General features: G+C 42.8%; 1 protein-coding gene across 4 annotated transcripts in view; it reads left to right on the top strand.

The window, feature by feature from the left end:
- adhfe1 (alcohol dehydrogenase iron containing 1) overlaps nucleotides 1–21,318 on the top strand; it is a 47,535-nt gene that overhangs the window by 15,855 nt on the left and 10,362 nt on the right. For all 4 annotated transcript variants that reach the window (XR_007247440.2, XM_048529914.2, XM_048529912.2 and 1 more), the window contains 6 exons: nucleotides 29–134; nucleotides 4,443–4,595; nucleotides 8,187–8,285; nucleotides 11,297–11,375; nucleotides 16,667–16,763; nucleotides 18,232–18,389. Coding sequence is in view for 3 of the 4 variants with exons in the window: in XM_048529914.2 (XP_048385871.1) it covers nucleotides 29–134; nucleotides 4,443–4,595; nucleotides 8,187–8,285; nucleotides 11,297–11,375; nucleotides 16,667–16,763; nucleotides 18,232–18,389 (692 nt within the window). In the remaining variant the exon portion in view is untranslated. The remainder of the gene's footprint in view (nucleotides 1–28; nucleotides 135–4,442; nucleotides 4,596–8,186; nucleotides 8,286–11,296; nucleotides 11,376–16,666; nucleotides 16,764–18,231; nucleotides 18,390–21,318) is intronic.

Here is a 21,318-nt window from a genome sequence, read left to right as displayed (position 1 = left end):
ACACTGTCTGCTGCATGTTCCGTCTTAGGTATTGCCAACAGGGCTCTGAAGCCAGTGCTTGGAATCGTGGACCCTTTGCATACTCTGCACATGCCCGAACGTGTGGCTGCTTACAGTGGATTTGATGTACTTTGGTAGGTAATCTTTCCAGATTCGAAACCGATAGGTAGTACTAAGGTGGTGGGGAGGCTGCAGAAAGATTTAGACAGTTTAGGAGAGTGGTCCAGGAAATGGCTGATGAAATTCAACGTGAGCAAATGTGAGGTTTTGCACTTTGGAAAAAAGAATACAGGCATGGACTATTTTCTAAACGGTGAGAAAATTCATAAAGCAGAAGTACAAAGGAATCTGGGAATGTTGGTCCAGGATTCTCTAAAGGTTAACTTGCAGGTAGAGTCTGTGATTAAGAAAGCGAATGTAATGTTGGCGATTATCTCAAGAGGGTTGGAATATAAAAGCAGTGATGTGCTTCTGAGACTTTATAAAGCTCTAGTTAGGCCCCATTTAGAATACTGTGTCCAATTTTGGACCCCACACCTCAAGAAGGACATACTAGCCCTGGAGCATGTCCAGCGGAGATTCACATGGATGATCCCTGGAATGGTAAGTTTAACGTACGATGAACAACTCAGGATCCTGGGATTGTATTCATTAGAGTTTAGAAGTTGAGGGGAGATCTAATAGAAACTTACAAATAATGCATGGTTTAGAAGGGGTGGACGCTGGGAAGTTGTTTCCATTAGGCGGGGAGACTAGGACCCGTTGGCACAGCCTTAGGATTAGAGGGGGTAAGTTTAAAATGGAAATGAGGAGACATTTCTTCAGCCAGAGAGTGGTGGGCCTGTGGAATTCATTGCCACGGAGCGCAGTGGAAGCCGGGACGTTAAATGCCTTCAAGGCAGAGATTGATAAATTCTTGATCTCTCAAGGAATCAAGGGCAACAGGGAGAGCGCAGTTAAGTGGAGTTGAAATGCCCATCAGCCATGATTAAATGACGGAGTGGACTCGATGATCCGATTGGCCTTACTTCCACTCCTATGTCTTATGGTCTTATGGAGTCAGCATGGCTCCAGCAAGGGCAAGTCATGCCTGACAGATCTGTTAGAATTCTTTGAGAAGATAATCAGCAAGTTAGTTAAGGAGAGCCAGTGGACATGACCTTTTTGTATTCCCAGAAGGCCTGTAATAAGATACTACATAGGAGATTGCTAAATAAGATAAAAGCCCTTGGTATCAGGGACAAGGTACTGGCATGGATAGAGAATTGGCTAATTGGTAGAAGGTAGAGAATTGGGATAAAAGGTTTATTTTTAAGGATGGCTGCCAGTGACTAGTGGAGTTCTGTGGGGGTCAGTGTTCAGATCACAACTATTCACATTATACATTTGATGATTTGGGGGCATGGTTGCTACTCTGCAGATGATACAAAGATAAGTTGAGGGACAAGTAGTGTTGAGGAAGCAGGGAGGCTGGAGAAGGACTTGGACAGGCCAGGAGAATGGGCAAAGGATTGACATATTGAATACAATGAGGGCAAGTGTGAGGTTATGCACTTTGATAGGTAGAGTCGAGGTGTAGAGGTTCTATATGGGGAAGGGCTTTGGAAATCTGAAGCACAAACAGTGTTGGGAGTTCTCATTCAAGATTCTGTTAAGGTTAACAAGTTGGCAGTTAGAAAGGCAAGCGTAATGTGAGTATTCATTTCAGGAAGGCTAGAATACAAGAGTAGGGAGGTACTGCTGAGGCTGTATAAGGCTCTGGTCAGACCATATTTGGAATGTTGTGAGCAGTTTTGGGCCCCATATTTAGAGAAGGATATGCTGTCCTTGAAGGCGATCCAGTGGGGGTTCACAAGAAAGATCCCAGGGATGAAGGACTTGTCACATAAGGAGTGACTGAGGACTCTGGGTCTGTGCTTGGAGGAGTTGAGAAAGATGATTAGGGAAATCTGACCGAAACATGCAGAATACTGTGAGTCCTGGATGGAGTGGACATGGAGAATATGCTTCCACAGTTAGGAGAAACTAAGACCCAAGGGCACAGCCTCAGTGTGAAAGGATGACCCTTTACAACTGAGGAGGAGGAATTTCTTCAGCCTGAGGGTGGTGACTCTGTGAAACTAGTTGCTGCAAAAGGCAGTGAAGGCCAAAGTCATTAAGTCTATTTAAGACAGAGGTAGGTTCTCGATTAGTAAGAGGATCAAGGGTTACGGTGAAAAGACAGGAGAATGGGTTTGAGGAACCCTTCAGCCATGATCTAAATAGGGAACAAACACGATGGGCTGAATGGCCTAATTCTGCTCCTGTATCTGATGGTCTTAAAGTACAGGAGCTGTCTGATGATTCTTCAGATCATTGGAATTAGTATAAAGTGCTTATAGTCGAGTTTTATCTTTGATCAGTGATGTGAGGGTCATTTTTATGTACTTCCTTAAGGAACCAAACTGGTAATTTCAGTCATATTTCTCGTATAATTTTCTTCCATGTAATTGAGGTGATCTCACTCTAATTTTTCAAATGTTCTAACTTCATTGTGTCTCTAACATGCATTATGGAGTCATACAGCACAGAAACAGATCCTTCAGCCCAACCAGTCCATGCCGACCATAATCCCAAACTAAACCAGTCCCACCTGCCTGCACTTAGCCCATATCCCTCCAAAACTTTTCCTATTCATGTACTTATCCAAATGTCATCTAAACAGTGTAACTGAACCCACATCCACCACGTCCCCAGGCAAATCATCCTCTGTGTAAAAAATTTGCCTCTCGTGCCTTTTTTAAATCTCTCTCCTCTCACTTTGAAAATGTGCCTGCTAGTCCTGAAATTCCCCACCCTAGGGAAAAGACACCACCACCAACCTCACCTATATCCTTCATGATTTTATAACCTTCCATAAGGCCACCCCTCGACCTCCTACGCTCCAGTGAATGACTGTTTCTGCACTATTTTTGGCAAATACGTCAGTTTGCAGCACAGTTGGCACAGGCTGTGGAAAGAAACCCAGGCGGGTTCCAAACCTGATCATTATAATAGCTGCTGGGATATGTCTGTAGATGTTCACTGTGGCTCTGATATCCCAAAGCCAGCATTCGACACTCATGTACAATATTGACAACTTGACACTGATCATTCAGCATGCTCTCAGCGTGTCTTCAAGAAGTAAAGTGAACATTATATCCTGTCATTGGAGAATCAGCATATGAGTATATCATAGTAGTTAAATATGAAATAATTATTTTAGGTTTCTCTTAAGTCAACGTAATTTAATGTTGGCAAAAATAAATATATTCTTAGAGGAAGTGACTCTGGCAGTCATTCCTCTGGCTGCTGCTGTGATAGTTTCGGCTCTGAAGAGTCTCTAAGGAATCCAAATTAGTGTGTTGAATTGCAACAAATGTTTGATCAATGTTTAATGTAAGATTATACTTTGATAAAGGGAGTTGAAGCACACATCCTTGCTCATAAGAATAGGTAGTCTCTGCATTTATTTATTGAGGTGAACACTTTTAACATCATAGCACCACAAGGCTCTGGGCAAAATGGTGGGAAATGGGATTGATTAGATGTGTGTTTTGATGACTGATGCAGATAGGATTGAATTAGGAGCCTCCTTCCATGTTGTAAAACACTGTGTGTCTACAGATTGCATCTGTTGTACAAGAAAGAGGCTGCATGCTGTTTTGCAGCTCGTGCTGCCTTCAACAACCACTCTTGACCTCTCCAAACCGAACAGTATTAAAGGCAGATGAGCATCGCGAGATTGAATAAAGTCATGCCAACTGCTCACTGTTCACCTGCTGCTGCAGATCACGGAAGGACATTTCTGATGAGCCATTGGGAGGCTTTGAGGAATCCTAATTCTGTTAAATTTCTGAGAGGGAGTAACTCTAGCTAACTGGAGACCTTACAGGAGTTTGAAATGAAAATGAGCTGGAGCAACTGGAGGTAGTTGCTTCGGTAAAGAGTGTGGGAGACCAGACTTTGGCACTTAGGAAGGAAGGACTGAGGGGAAGAGCACGCACAGAGGACAGGTACATGGCAACATAGAAATCTGCTGCATTTATCCACCTTTTGAAGTTCCACAGCAAACCAGTAACTGGCTAACATCATCAAATGAGCATTTGTGCTCAAGTCTGCTGCTGATAAACTAGAATTAGGACCAGGAAGGGTTAAAAAGAGTTAAAATTAAAATCATTTTCAAATCTATTGTTCTAATCAAATTACTGGAAGACACATCAACCACAGACCAATCAAATTGCTTTGATAGTAACAGATGCTTCTGATGCAACATTCAAAAGACCAATCAAACTGACTAGAAAAAAGCCTGAATCCTCTTATTAATAATGTAAAAACTTTTTAAAGTTCAAGTAGTCACATTTAAATTCCTCCACAAAGGAAAAATATTTAAAGTTGTTGATGTTCTCTCTTCTTGTTCACAGTCACGCTCTGGAGTCCTACACAGCTCTTCCCTACAACTTGCGATCACCATGCCCATCTAACCCAATCAATCGTCCGGCTTATCAAGGGAGCAACCCTATCAGTGATGTGTGGTCCAAGCATGCCTTAAAAATTGTGGCCAAGTATTTGAAACGGTAATGCAAAACCTATCTCCAGCTGTGACTGGTTACAGCTTTAATAATTAGGTACAGAAAAAGAAACTGCTGGAGAAACTCAGCAGGTCTGGCAGCATCTGTGGAGAACGAAACAGAAGTTGTATAAAGCTCTGGCCAGGCCGCATTTGGAATACTGTTAGCAATTTTGGGCCCCATATCTAAGGAAAGATGCACTGGCCTTGAAGGCGGTCCAGAGGAAGTTTACAAGAATGATCCCGGGAATGAAGGGCTTGTCACATGATGAGTGTTTGAGGATTCTGGGTCTGTACGCTATAGAATTTGTAAGGATTAGAGGGACTGAAATGTACAGAACACTAAGAGAACTGGGTAGAGTGGAAATGGAGATGATGTACCCGTGCGTAGGAGAGACTAAAACCCAAGGGCACAATGTCAAAGTGAAGGGATAATCCTTTAAAACTGAGATGAAGATGAATTTATTTAGTCAGAGGCTGGTGAATCTGTAAAACACATTTCCGAAGAGAGCTGTGGAGGATGAGTCATTGAGTGTATTTAAGACAGAGAAGGATAGGTTCTTGATTGGTCTGGAGATCAGGGGTTACAGGGAGAAGGCAGGAGAACGGGATTGAGAAACATATCAGCTATGTTGGAATGATGGAGCAACCTCGATGGGCCTATTGGCCTAATTCTGCTGCTATATCTCATGGTGACCCTTGACTCATTTGATTTTAATAATGCAGCATCAGAGGAGCAGGAAGGTTTGACGTTTCGGGTCAGGATGGGTGTTGACCCGAAACGTCAAACTTTCCTGCTCCTCTGATTCTGCTTGGCCTGCTGTATTCATCTAGCTTCACACTGTGTTATCTCAGATTCTCCAGTTCCTACTATCTCTGATTTTAATAATGCATTTTTTTGCGTTCAAAGAGGAGCACACCTTACAAAGTAAAATGGTTAATAAATAATTAATGATAAATTAAAATTTTTGAGGAATAAGATATTTTGCAGAACAGGATTGGGAATTGTTTTGGCAGAATGCGAGTTTACATATATTCCCAGGTTGCGGCCAATCACACAGCCAGCCAACAGAGGGCAGTATAACAAATCCAGAAATCAGAGGGCCGTGAATCTATGGAATTCTTTAACACAGAGGCTGTGCAGGCTGTTACCAATAAATGTATTAGCGGCTAAGAAAAACAGATTTTTAATCAATAAGGGAATGAAAGTTTATGGGACGTAGGCACTGAAGTGAAATTGGGGATGATCATATCAGCCACAACCTTATTGAATGGCAGAGTAATGGGCCAAAAGGCCTTAATCTGCTCATGCATCCTTTTGGTGTTAAAGTCATCAGCAATGTGAGACTTTGTTCAAAAAAAGAACTTTAGAAATCTATTACAGAGAGATCAATTAATCTTATTATTAAAGTTACTTAGCTCCAACATAATGGAAGAAAAATGAAGTGAACTCTTCCAATGTAATCAGTCTAAAACGTGACCATGTTCTAACAATCTATAGATTATATATTCTAACTGGTTGGTGCATGATGACAGCTAAATTATATTCTTCATTTCTTCTCTGGTTTATTTTATACCGTTCGTGGTTAAAAATATCATGGTTAAAGTTAAAAATAAGATTTTATATTTATAAGACCCTGTGTATTTGCTATAGGACTGAACTCCAAACCCACTAAAGAACTATACTTGGGGTAGAATTAAATAAGGTGTGCAGTCCCTAACAGAAAGTCAGGACATGAGCACAACTCTTGTAGGGAGCTGCACACACGCAGACTCATTGCAGATTAAAGAGTGTGCAGTAGGAACAGGTCCCACATCCTATCACACTTTGGGAGATTGCTGTCTGTAACCTGCCTTCTCCTCACCTGCTGATCTCCAAGTCACAAGAAGGTGTATTGACCATGGAACAAACATTGGGGCACACTGGTAACACTGTGGAGCTGGAGGAACACAGCAGGTCAGGCAGCATCAAAGGAGTAGGAAATCTGACAATGCAGGTTGGGACCCTTCTTCAGGAGTTGTTATACTTCCCCCACCCACCATGGTGTACCGGAGGTAGAGGATTGTGCAGTGAGGTAGTTCTTGATGGGGACTGGGAGAGATGGATTCAGTGAGGAAAGATGGTGAGATCACTCATGCTCACAACCAGTAAAGATGAAGTTGTTTCTCATGGTCCATCTACATTTCTGCATGATCCTGGTGCCTGGGTGAGCTGCTCTGAGAAATCAGTTCTCCACCACATATGTCATCTCCACATGCACCAGTGTAGTGCAGCCTGGGAAATGCCAGCTGTGATCCCCTGAAATGGAGCTGTGAGCTGAGCAGCTGGTGAAGAAGCTTAGAGCCACTGTTACCTTGAGGCTGACTGACATGTGTTCCCTCGAAGCCCTCAGAGCTGCAGGTGAGTGACTGCCTCCTGAGGAAAAAAGCCATATCCATGTGCAGCGTTACCTCTTGGACATCTGGAGATAGTCGGTGTACATTATGCTCACTTGCTGACACACCTATGCTCTGCAGTGATGAAGGTGACCTCCGTTAGATTTCTGCCGACCTCTCTTTCCCTTCAGCTGATGGCCTTGTAGCCTGTGTCTTTTTTTGTGACCAAGGCACTCCTCTGGTAACAGCCAAGGCTGTAGAGAGACTGGGTGTGGTGTATGAGATGCAGTACAGATCCACAAAGGGAACTGTGTGGAGGCGGAAGGCAATGATGTCTGCACCTCTGTCGGCATGGCCTTCATTCCTGCAACTTCTGCGGTTCGACAGTGGGATTGCTTGACCCATGCCCAGACCCCCTCCCATCCCACAGTGGCCTCCTCCCTGATCTCCTGTAATGTGAAGGTTTCCCACCTGATCTCCTGTGGGGTAGCAGCTTCCTAGCAGCCAGGTAGAGGAACACTGACACTGACCTGCAGCTGGATCTGCCTGGCTTCAAGCTCTGATTCCCTTCCCTGACTGTTGACCTTCTTTGTGTGGCGGAACAGTCTCCCTTAGGACCTCCACCTCTTAACCCTTTACTTCAAGATATGGATGCATTTTGCCAACCCCAACCACTGTGCCATTTGAGGACCTGACTACCAAACTCTATTGCCCCCTTCTTGTCCTTTGTGCCACCATCCCTGGTAACATCTCCTGTATTGGTGAGGTAGACAAAGCCAAACCTCTAAAGATTGACCAGCCTTGTTTGGCGCAGACCATCTTTAAACTATGAGGAAACAGAAGGCACAAGGTTCCTGACTTAATCCTGAAGGTGGACCATATTTGGTGGGCTTCCCAATGAATGAGTTTTCAAGCTACGCAAGTAAACAGGAAATTGGTTCCCAATATCTGGCAACACGTTGGCTTGCTGTGCCAATGATGCGCCGCCCAGTTTATCACACACAACCTCAAGCTTATGTAGCAAACCCAAGAAGCCAGTTCCTGTGTGCATAACCACATCCCCCCCCCGCCCCGCAACACCCTGAGCCTACCATCCTTCCCATTCTTACACACCCCATTAAGTACTGCTCCTGGTATTATTGTCCACATTGAATGCTGTAGAGATTGTTCTTGTGAATGCTGTATCACGTGTAAAATATTAATTTCTCCTTCAAACTGCTAGTGCTGTCAGACACCCTGATGACTTCGAAGCTAGATACAACATGCACCTTGCAAGTGTTTTTGCAGGAATTGGCTTTGGAAATGCTGGTGTTCACCTCTGGTAAGCAATGTAATACACGGGTGTGATATGAAGGCCTATCTTCAATAGATAACATGCATTTGCAGAACTGAATATTTTACGGACTGATTTGCCTGTTTCTTTCCTTGCTGTGTCAATGCTAGCAGGGCTTGGTTAGTTCAGTTGGCTAGACATCTGGTTTGTGATGCAAAGGGGCAGCAACAGCATGGGGTTGATTCACAGATCAGCTACCTCTCAACCTCACCCCTTGCCTGAAGGATGGTGACCCTGAGTTAAACCACCATCGGGTTTCTTTTTCTCTCTTTAAGAGGGAACAGCCCTATGGCCTGGTAAAATAATGGCAACTTTACCCTACATTTTATTACCTATTCATTCATGGGATGAGGGTGTCACTGACCAGGCAACATTTATTGCTCATCCCTAATTGCCTAGAGTCAACCACATTGCTAAGGTCTGGAGTCACATGTAGGTCAGACCAGGTAAAGATGGCAGTTTCTTTCTCCTTGAGGGCATTAGTGAGCCAGATGGGTTTTTACAACAATCAATCAACAATCATTAGATTTTTAATTCCGTATATTCTATTGAATTCAAAATCCATCATCTGCCGTGGCAGGATTCGAACCCAGGTCTCTGGATTAACAGTCCAGCAATAATACCACTAGGCCATTGCCTCCCCCACTTTATTACTCAGCCTTTGAAGTCTGCAGATTTAGCAGCATCTGTGCCAAAAGGTAACATTATCACAGAGTACCTACTGAAACCTGCCTGTAATCATTGTTGGCTGTGATCAATCAAAATGCATTATAAAGGGATCTCCTAAAGTTTAAAATGATTGTAATACTGCTACCTGCAGGGGAGCCTTCTTTAAGGCTTGAGGATTATCCCATAAAAGGTAAGAGAGTAATTAAAGTAAACATTACTCTCGTAGAAGCAAAGACAGGATAAATTTATGAGAAAATGTCAGAGGTATTGGAACAAATGCCTTGTAACTGCCTTTGCCGAAGAAAAATCATTGCATATCAAAAATAGAGGTTAAACTAGGGATTAAATAGAATGAGGAAATCAAGGTCACTACAAGGAAACTTGAAGATCTGGCTATCCCCCAAGACCTATCAGACTAAAACCTAGGAGTCTAAAAGAGTTTGCTGTCACCTTAGTTGGTGCAGTGTCTGGGATTTTCTCTGGCTGAGCTTCGATTATGGTCCCATCAGTTTCAAAGTTGGAAAATGTAACACCACTTTTCAAGGAAGGAGAGAGAGAGAGAGAGATGCGGGGGGAGAGGGAAAGTGAGGCCTTACAGACCAGTTCGCCTCAGATTGGTTGTTGTGATTAAGGGAACTTTTAACAATTCACTCGCATTATAGTAATCACAAGGAAGGGGAATGCTGGGAAGGGAGGGATGGGGTAAGGTACCGGGATGTGATCACACAAATAGCCAGTGCTCTGCTGGTTGAATGCCAACAGCAACAGACCTTGCCGTCCAGTTTGGGAGAGCAAACATCCCAAATTGAATCAAAGAGAAGCAGGAGGTTGGCTGGATCTCTACCCCATACCTCGCCAACCCAACGACATGGCTCACGCCTGCAGGGAACGGACATTGAATTCCATCTCCATTATTATCCAACTGTATTGGAGAAAACACAGAGGCGCGGGATTGAGGGAGATTTAGCAGTTTGAATTAGAAACTGGCTTTCTGTAAGAAGGCAACGAGTGGTGGTTGATGGAAAATATTCAGCCTGGTGTCCATGGTCATCATTAGTGGTGTGCCTCAAGGATCTGTTTTGGGACCACTGCTGTTTGTCATTTTTATAAATGACTTGGACGCAGGTATAGGTGGATGGGTTAGTAAGTTTGCAGGTGACACTAAAGTTGGTGGAGTGGTGGACAGTGTGGAAGAATGCTGCAGGTTGCAGGCAGACTTGGATAAACTGCAGAATTGGGCTGAAAGGTGGCAAATGGAGTTTAATACGGATAAATGTGAGGTGATTCACTTTGGGAGGAGTAATAGGAAGGCAGAATACCAGGTCAGTGGAAAGATTCTTGGTAGTATGGATGTGCAGAGGGATCTTGGTGTCCATGTACATAGATCCCTGAAAGTTGCCACCCAGGCTGATAGTGCTGTTAAGAAGGCTTACGGTGTGTTAGGTTTTATTGGTAGAGGGATTGAGTACCGGAGCCGTGATGTCATGCTGCACTTGTACAAAACGCAAGTGCGGCCTCATTTGTAATATTGCGTGCAGTTCTGGTCGCCCCATTATAGGAAGGATGTGGAAGCAGTGGAGAAGGTGCAGAGGAAATTTACCAGGATGTTGCCTGGTCTGGAGCGCAGGTCCTATGAAGAAAGGCTGAGGGACTTGGGTATGTTCTCATTGGAGAGAAGGAGGCTAAAAGGGGATTTAATAGAAACATACAAGATGATCAGAGGATTAGATAGGGTGAACAGTGAGAGTCTTTTTCTGAGGATGATGACTTCAGCTTGTACAAGGGGGCATAGCTACAAATTGAGGGGTGATAAATTTAAGACAGATGTCAGAGGCAGATTCTTTACTCAGAGAGTGGTAAGGGCATGGAACGCCCTGCCTGCCAATGTAATTACATTAGGGGCATTTAACCAGTCCTTGGATAAGCATATGGATAATGATGGGATAGTGTAGGGGGAGAGGCTTAGATTAGTTCACAGGTCGGCGCAACATCGAGGGCCGAAGGGCCTGTTCTGCGCTGTATTGTTCTATGTTCTCTGTTCTATGTTTTGGAAAATCCCAGCACAATACCTACTGAACCCCTTTGTCTACCCAGTCAATCACTTTTTTGAAAACCATAAACTTGACAAACAGAATATGCCCTTAGAAAAATCCAAACTGCTTCTGAAGTAATTCAGGAAATTTTAAGTCTCACTAATTTTAATCTATAATGATGGATTCTATTAGTTTTAACATGAGACTTTTAAAATTATGTTGAATTTTTCAGACTTCTTGAGTTGCACAAGAGAAAATGCAATAGCTCAAACTGTATGATTTGTGTAATTTTCTCAGTCATGGAATGTCCTATCCGATAGCAGGAATGGTGAAAAATTTTAGAGCCAAGGACTACAATGTGGATCATCCTTTGGTGGTATGTATTTTCTTTGAATTGTGCACAGAGCAGACTCAAAGATAAGTCATGCAGGGCATGTAATAAATATGTATTACAAAGCCATGACTTAGTTTTGGAGTCAGCTAATGTGAGAGGGCTACAATTGGTTTGGGGGAATAATGAATATGGGCTTTTTGCTAAACTTGTAATGTGTCACATGAGAAACTAGGAGCAGGAGTAGGCCATTCAGCCCTTCGAGCCTGATCCTCCATCTCAGTACCATATTCCTGATTTTTCCCATACCTCTTCATGCCTTTAAAATGTTAAAGATTGTTGTATTCTTGTATATATTCAACCTGTGGCGTTATTATTCATCTGAATCATGGGTAACTCATTGAAAGTTTCTCACTTAACAGTGATGAGCAATAACATGTTGCTGAGATTAAAACACTTAAATACAACAGAAAACATGGTTAGTAAGTTTGCAGATGACACCAAAATTGGGGTACAGTGGACAGTGAAGAACGTTATCTAAGATCACAAAGAGATCTTGATCATTTGGGTCAATGGATTGAGGAGTGGCAGATGGAGTCTAATTTGGATAAACGCAAGTTATAGCATTTTGGTAAAATGAACAAGGCAAGACTTAAACAATTAAAAGTAGGACCTTGGGTAATGTTATGGAGCAGGGAGATGTAGGGGATCAGGTACATAATTCTTTGAAGTTTGCATCACATATAGATAGGGTAGTTAAGAAGGTATTTGGCACACTTGCCTTCATTGCTCAGACCTTTGAGTTTAGCAGTTGGGAAGTGTGTTGAGGTTGTACAGGACATTGGTGAGACCTCTTCTGGAATACTATGTTCAGAAAAGATTTACCAGGATGTCACTAAGAAAGGGGGAGGTGCTTGAGTTATGGGGAGAGACTAGATAGGCTGGGACCTTTTTCCACTGGAGTGTAAGACGTTGAGAGGCAACTTGTAGAGATTTATAAAATAATGAAGGGTAAAGATAGGGTGAATGGCAGTTGTCTTTTCCTGAGGGATTTCAAGACTAGGAGCATATTTTAAGGTGAGAGGAGAAAAATTTGAAAAAGACATGAGGGGCAATTTTTTTGACATAGAAGGTGGTTCGCGTATAGGATGAACTTTGAGGAAGTGGTCGATGCAGGTATGGTTACAGTGTTTAAAAGACAGTTAGATAAGTCCATGAGTAAGAAATGTTTGGAGGGATAGGGGTCAGGAGATGGGACTAATTTAGTTTGGGATTATGGTTGACACAGACATGTTGGACCAAAGACTCTGTTTCCATGCTATATGACTCTGTGACTCGATGGCTGTAACACTGTTCTGCCACCCTGTTGCAATTTATATGGTATAATCTGTCATGGAGCACACAAAACAACGCTCTTCACTCTACCTCAGTACATTTGACAGCAAGAAATCTAACTCAAACTTATGACTCTTTGTCAGAGACCCAGTTTATCCTTTAAATGCAACAGGCTGCTCTCCCAGTTCTGTAATCTGATAGATTGTAGATCATGTCAAAGTTGCAGGTATCTCAAGTGACTCACCTGGTCTTACAAAGTTGCTCCAATTTCTATAAAGAATTTTGTTATAATGAGTATCGCGGGGTGATCACTTCTTTATTATCAAAGAATGTTAAAATCTGAAACCTCTGTTATCTGTTCAAAAAACAATGATTACTTTGGACGGTCCTCACAGTCAGAGAGGTGGAGTATGTCCCCAACAGAGGAGTGTGGTGGTGGGGAATGTGATTATATTTAACGTAGTGGGAACGTTGCACTTTTTAACTCCATTCTAAAGTAAACCAGCAGCAGTTTTGCCCGTGGATGTCTACTGCTGGTATTGACCCAGTGAAGGGCCAGTGAGCCTGACATCAGTGCTAGGCGAGTTATTGGAGAGGATACCAAGGGATAGAATCAACCAACATTTGCATAGTCACGGTCTGATTAGGGTTAGTCAGCTTGGATTTGTGTGTGGGAAGCCAGGTCTGACAAACCTTTTAGGATAGATGAGGTTAAGGCACATTGTCTATATGGACTTTAGTAAGGCCTTTGACAAGGTCCCGCAAGGCAGGCTGGTCATGAAAGTTAGGTCGCGTAGGATCCAGGGAGAGCTAGCCAACTGAATTCAAAATTGGCTCAGGGAAAGCGTACGGTAATGGTTGAAGGTTGTTTCTCGGACTGGAGGCCTGTGACTAGTGGTGTGCCACAAGGGTCGTTGCTGGGACTTCTGTTATTCATTACTTACATAAACGATCTGGATATAAATGTACAAGGCATGAGTAGTAAGTTTGCAGGGGGTACAAAATTAGAAGATATCGTTGATAGCGAGGAAGGTTTTCAAATATTACAGAGGGATCTTTTCCAGATGAGGAAGTGGGCTGAGGATTGGCAAATGCAATTCAAAACAGGTAAGTGTGAGGTGTTGCACTTTGGAAAGTCAAACCAAAGTAGGACTTGTACAGTAAATGGTGAGAGCCTGAGGAGTGTTGTGGAACAGGAGGACCTAGGAGTACAAGTACATAGTTCTTTGAAAGCGGTTTCACAGGTGGACAGGGTGGTGAAGAAGGCATTAAGCATGCTGGCCTTCATCGGTCGAGGCATTGAGTATAGGAGTTGGGACATTATGTTACAGGTGTGTAAGTCATTGGTGAGGCTGTACTTGAAATACTGTGTACAGTTTTGGTAATCCTGTTATAGGAAAGACAGTTAAACTGGAAATTGTGCCAAGATTTACAAGGATGTTGCCAGGACTAGTAGGCCTGAGTTGTAGGGAGAGGTTGCCCTGGATAGGACTTTATTCCTTGCAACATAAGAGAATGACAGTTGACCTTATTGAGGTGTATAAAATCATGAGGGGCATAGGTAGGATGACTGCATATAGTCTTTTTCCCAGGGATGAGGAATTGAAAACTAGAAGGCATAGGTTTAAATTGAGAGAGCGAAGATTTAAGGACCTGAAGGGCAACCACTTCATGCAGAGAGTGGTTAGTTTGTGGAATGGGCTGCCAGAGAAAGTGGTTGAGGCAGGTACAATAGCAACATTTTTTAAAAAGTTTGATTAGGTACAATGATCAGAAGGGTTTAGAGGAATACAGACCAAATGCAGACAATCAGAACTACCAGTTTGGGCCGAAGGGCCTGTTTCCATGCTGTACTACTCTATATCTCACTCTGCAAGAGCACAACCGAACGACCCCAGAATTGGGGTGAAGTTGGGTTGAAATCTGGTGGATCGCTGAGTTGGAAGTAAAAAGTATTGTAAGTGAACTGGAAATGAGGTAGAAAATTCAGTTTAAGGTCAAACTGAAAGCCAAGGGCTAACTACAGTAGACTATATTCGAGTGAGCAGCTCATAGAATCCCAAGGTGTGGAAGGAGGCCATTCAGCCCATTGAGTCCACACTGATGTCCTGAAGACCATCCCACTCAGACCCATGCCTCTCCCTTTCTCTGTAACCCTGCATTTCCCACAATTAATCCAACTAGCCTGAACACTACGGGCAATTTAGCATGGCCAACCCACCTAACCTTCACATCGTTGGACTATGGAGGGAAACCAGATAGACGTGCTCCACCATTTGATATGACCATGGCTGATCTCATCTCAGCCTCAACTTCACTTTGCTGTTCGCTCTCCGTAGCCCATTACTAATGAAAAATCTATCTAAATTTATTTTAAATTTACTCAATGTCCCAGCTTCTATCACATGCTGGGGTAGTGAATTCTGCAGATTCATGAACCTTTGAGAAGTAATTTCTCTTCCTCTCTGTTTTAAAACTGCTACCCCTTATCCTAAAACTGTGACCTTTTGTTCAAGATTGCCCTACATGTGAAAACGTCCTCCCTACATCAGTTTGGGGACCCTACAGCCCTCCGGACTCAATATTGAGTTCAATAATTTTAGGGCCTAAACTGGTCCATGTCCCAGCCCACAACCCCACACACCGGGCCTTGTTACCACATAGTCTGCCACTACACACCCCCTGTTGTTAGTCACTAACAGTCCCCATTAACAGCTATTCTCCCTCCCACCCTGGTCGTTAGCAACTCTTTTGTCTGTCCAACTGTCTTTCTCTCTCTTTGGGCTCTATCCTGTCGTTTACTCCCTATCCCACCCACCTCCACATTTTCGGCATATAAACTGACATTTTCCCAGGGCTTGAAACGTTAACTCTGTTTTTTCCTTCACAGATGCTGCCAGACCTGCTGAGCTTTTCCAGCAATTTTGTATTTTTATTTTCTCTGCATCAACTTTCTGAATCCCCTTTAGCATCTTGTACACCTCAAGCAGATCTCTTCATAAAACAAGCCCTTCATCTCTGGAATCAACCTTTGAACTGCTTCCAATGCATCTACATCTCTTCTCAAGTAAGGGGACCAAAATTGTGCAGGATGGCTTGTGCTGCTTGGAAATTAGATAGGTAGTACTTTGATGGCAAAATTGATTGAAAGAGCCTTCAATAGAAATTAAATAGTAGTGTGCAATCTTAAGACAGGACTTTATAAAGGGCGGGAGCATTAAGGATTTAAAAGGATAGGAATAATGCCTGATGTAAATAAACAGCGGACGTGTCAGCAAGCAAGAGGAGAAGGGAATTGATGATCAGTAACTGTAGTGAACAAATAGCAGCTTTGTCAGTGGAAATTAGTCTCCTGTGGATTGAAGAAGGGACATGTGGAAGAAACTGTAAATTATTTAAGATCTATGTTGCATAATTTAATCATTTTGACAGAGTTAGTGTTGGATTCCATTATTCCTGCCCCACTTAATGATGTCACATTGTCTTTAGATGGAGAAAGATGTAATAAACTAGACCTTGTTATGTAAGATGCTTCTTGTTCGGATCCTGTGTGGTCTATTCTCAACTGCTGGTTGACGTGCCCTTGCACTAAGAGTAGAAAGGAGGATTACCTGTAGCACCCCAGTAATGATATTATGATTAAAATAGGATAGGTTTCTGTTGCAGTTCTGTAAGTTTCTCTTTGGCAGTGTGAATTTTGTTTTTATTACAGGCACTGTAACTTGTCTAGATGTAATTTTGAAAGATTAGAAAGAAGGCTTGATGGCAGCAACCTACCTCAGCCAGTGGTAGGTAACCAGAAAATATGTCCATTGTGATTGGGCTTGAGACAGAGAGATGTACAAGCATTTAGTTTTACAAAATCACAGCTCGAGAAGATCTTGGTGAAGTCGTTGATATGAGGATTTGGAAGGAAGTTGATTTCAACCATTTTCTTGCTTGCCAGGAATTTTTTTGGCGATTACCGCTCCAACAACATAAACTTTGTTTGGTCTTTGCAGCCCCATGGCCTCTCGGTGGTTTTGACTTCGCCTGCAGTCTTCACCTTCACAGGCTCTGTGTGCCCTGACCGGCACTTGGAAGCAGCTGAGATACTAGGTGGGAAAGTACAATTCAAACTGACCGCTTCAACCGTATTAGAACTGAGAATTTGGAAGTGAATTCATAAATCGGTAGAACCTTTATTTCATTTCATTTTTGGTAATGCCCTTACAAAAACTTTTTGACAGAAATCAGGTTGATAAGGTTGACAACTAACCTCAACTGTCATTAAATGAGACACCATTTGTCAGTTTTATAATTATGTTTGCTTACTAACCAATCTCTATGACTAATTGAACAAAATACAATGTATTTAATCTGTACAGATTTTCCAGATCAGCTTATCAATTAGATATAAATCCCATATGTAGAACATTATTTATAGATTATCTTTCCAGTATGTGTAGATCAATTAATTTACAGTTAGTAAAGAAACTTTAGTGAATATTACTAAAATTAATATTAAGTTCTAACTAGTTATTTATCTTCTGGTTAATTATAGAGGCACAGAGATATATAGCACGGAAACAGACTCTTCGGTCCAACTCGTCCATGCCGACCAGATATCCTAAATTAATCTAGTTCCATTTGCCAGCATTTGGCCCATATCCCTATAAACCCATCCAATTCATATGGCCATCAAGATGCTTTTTAAATGCTGTAACTGTGCCAGCCTCCACCACTTCCTGTGGAAGCTCGTTCCACACATGCATCACCCTCTGTTTGAAAAGTTGCCCCTCAGGTCCCTTTTAAATCTTTCCCCTCTCACTCTAAACCTATGCCCTCTAGTTTTCCACTCCCCCACCCCGGGGAAAAGGCCTTGTCTTTTTACCCTATCCATGCCCCTCAATTTTATAAGCCTTTAAAAGCCCACCCATCAGCATCCACACTAAAAGGAGAAAAGTTCCAGTCTATTCAGCCTCTCCATATAGCTCAGACACCCCAAACCTGTCAACATTCTTGTAAATCTATTCAGAACCCTTTTAAGTTTCACGACATCCTTCCTATAGCAGGGAGACCAGAATTGGGCACAGTATTCCAGTAGAGGCCTAAACAATGTGCTGTACAGCCACAACATGACTTCCCACTCCTGTGCTCAATGGACTGACCAATGAAGGCAAGCGTACCAAATGCTTTCTTCATTATCCTGTCTACCTTGGACTGCACTCTCAATTAGCAGACTGCAGTTAATAAATTTGATCCAAAGTAAATATCAAAGAGCTTTCGGCATAAAATATATTGTAATTGCGAAACAGCTCTTGGCAGGCAAGAAATTCAGTTTCTCCGATTTTCACAAAGAATTTCTTTGTGAGGCACTAATCAACGCATGGCTTAGTAATAAGACGAGCTTTGTTGGAATAACTAGTAATTGCATTCAGTTCGCTTGTATGCGTGTGATTTGATGTGTGGTGCATTTCCTGGAATCAGATGCAGAGGAAAGTAAAATGAAGTTGTAATTTACTGAGCATACAGTGTGACCTCATTCCTAGCTGATACTACAAACTGAGCTCTTTGTCTCCTTCAGGGACTGATGTGCAAGCTGTGAAACGTGAAGATGCAGGTTTAGTTCTGGCTGATGCTCTTCGCAAATTCCTCTTTGATTTGAAGGTTGAAGATGGCCTAACTGCAGTTGGTTACAGCAGGGAAGACATTCCAGATCTAGTCAAAGGAACTCTGCCTCAGGTGTGTAGTAGTCTACTGCACTGCTTCAAGGAGAAGAGATTAGTTTTGACTTTTACAAATTTAGGCACAGTGGCTCAGTGGTTAGCACTGCAGCCTCACAGCACCAGGGACCCAGTTTTGATTCCAGCCTCGAGTAACTGTCTGTGTGGAGTTTGCACATTCTCCCCGTGTCTGCGTGGGTTTCCCCTGGGTGCTCCGCTTTCCTCCCAAAGTCCAAAGATGTGCAGGTTAGAGTGGATTGGCCAAGCTAAATTACCTCTAGTGTCAGGGATGTGCAGACTAGGTGGGTGACCCATGCAAAACGCAGGGTTACAGTGTTGGAGTTGGTCAGTGTGGACCCAATGGGCTGAATGGCCTGCTTCCATACTGCGGGGATTCTATGATTATCCAACAGAGTGACAAAATAAAATGCAATATGAGAAAAATAGTAAATAACTTGGGAAGTGGTTTGTTACTATGGTATAACAAACTTCAGAGTAATCTTAAGAGAAGACATAAGTTTTGTAGTAATACTTCCTGTGCTATGTGGGAGGAAAGCGGAGCACCCAGAGGAAACCCACGCAGCCAAGAGGGGAATGTGCAAACTCCACACAGACAGTCGCCCGAGGCTGGGATCGAACCCGGGTCCCTGGCGCTATGGGGCTGCAGTGCTAACCACTGAGCCACCATGCCACTCCTAATAGCATTCAAGACTCATTGTTTGAGTATGTCCAAGCTAAATTATTTAATAGTCTTCTGTGGTTCTCCTCATGTCTGAAGAATCGATGCGGAATCAGCAGTTTTTTAAAAATTCATTCATGGGATGAGGGCGACGCTGGCTAGGCAGCATTTATTGCCCATCCATACTTGCCCAGAGGGCTGTTAAGAGTCAACCACATTGTTGTTGGTCAGAAGTCACATTTAGGCCAGACCAGGTAAAGAAGACAGAAATCCTTCACCAAAGGACATTAGCAAAGCATATGTGTTTTCCTGGACAATCGATTCATGGTCATCATCACACTCTTAATCCCAGGTGCTTTTTATTGAATTCAAATTCAATAAAATCCGCAATGGCAGAATTCAAACTTGGCCCCAAGAACATTCCTGGGTCTCTCGATTAACAGTCCAGCGATAATACCATGAGGCCATCACCTCCTGTTGACCACAGAGCTGGCAATTCCTATTGTCTTTCTTGGCACTTTTTAGGGGAGGTTGTGCCACATTTAACCATCCTCTAGGCTGTTCTCAAGGTTAATGTAGAAGGTCACTGAAATGCATTAAGCTAAATTGTAGAGCTAGCCTTCTTGGGAGCAGTTGGCTGCCAAAAAGATTAATTTTAAACTCAACAAAGGCTAACTATATGGGTATGAAAGCTGAGCTGGCTGAAGTGAACTGGTACGCTAGGATAGAGGATAGATTAACAGTGAAGCAGTGGCAGATATTTGAGGGGAGATTTCAGAACACTCACAATATGTACATTCCTGTGACAAGGAACACTTCCAAAGGGAGGACCCACATCTCTGGTTAAATAAAGAATTTAAAGAAAGCTTCAAACTGAAGGAAAAAGCAGATACTTGCATAAGAATTAGTGGCTGGTCAGATAATTGGACAGAACATGAAGGAAGGCAGAGTGACCAAAGGATTGATCGGGAGAAAGCACTGAGAGTATAAGAAGAAGGCTGCTAAAAGCAGATAGCAACAGTTTCCACACATATTTGAGGACAAGAGAGAGTAGGACTGTTCCACTGGAGAGTGAGAATGGGAGTTCATAGTTGATAATAAGGAAAAGGTTTATGAAATGAAGAAATATCTTGCTTCTTTCTTCACTATAGGGGATAGAAAAATACATTGCAGTAATGTCTGTAAATCAGGAATTGGGAAAGTGGAACTCAATGAAATTACAATCTCGAGGGAAGTTGTTGGAAATGTAGAGCCAGTCAATGGAAATAGAACATAGAAAAGTACAGTACAGTACAGGCCCTTCGGCCCATGATGTTGTGCCGTGGAATAATCCTAATCCAAAAATAAAATAACCTAACCTACATTCCCCTCAATTCACTGCTGTCCATGAGCATGTCCAGCAGTCACTTAAATGTCACTAATGACTCCACTTCCACAACTACCACTGGTAAACTATTCCATGCACTCACAACTCTCTGGGTGAAGAACCTCCCTCTGACGTCTCCTCTATACCTTCCTCCTAACACCTTAAAACTATGACCCCCCGTGGCAGTCAATCCTGCCCTGGGGAAAAGTCTCTGGCTATCGACTCTATCCATGCCTCTCATTACCTTGTACACCTCGATCAGGTCACCTCTTTTCCTCCTTCTCTCCAGAGAGAAAAGTCCGAGGTCAGTCAACCTCTCCTTGTAAGACAGGCCCTCCAGTCCAGGCAGCATCCTGGTAAACCTCCTTTGCACCCTCTCCAAAGCCTCCACATCTTTCCCATAATAGGGTGACCAGAACTGGACACAATATTCCAAGTGTGGTCTCACCAGGGTTTTGTAGAGCTGCAGCATAACCTCGCGACTCTTAAACTCGATCCCCCTGTTAATGAAAGCCAAAACACCATATGCTTTCTTAACAACCTTATCCACCTGTGGAGCAAATCAATGGACTATGCACTGACAAGGCTCCAACTCCTGAACAACTTCATCCTTAAATCTAAATGAGGTAGCTAATGAGGTACTATGCTTAGAATTAGTGTTAATTTTCCAAAACTCACGAGATTCTAGAAAAGTTCCATCAGTTGTCCATATAACCCCTCTATTCAAGAAGGAAAAGAACCAGAAAACAGTCAGGATATAGGTCAATTAGATTGATGTCCGTCCTGGGAAAAGTGTTAGAATTGATCATTACAGAGGTTAAAGCTGGATATTTTGAAAGTGTCAAGGTAATCAGGAAGACTCAGCATACTTCAGCTCCACACTGTATCAACCGTGAAGGTATA

This window comes from Stegostoma tigrinum, chromosome 5 (genome assembly GCF_030684315.1).
Source record: "Stegostoma tigrinum isolate sSteTig4 chromosome 5, sSteTig4.hap1, whole genome shotgun sequence".
Taxonomy (NCBI): Eukaryota; Metazoa; Chordata; class Chondrichthyes; order Orectolobiformes; family Stegostomatidae; genus Stegostoma; species Stegostoma tigrinum.
This window is presented reverse-complemented; position numbering and strand designations above follow the sequence as displayed.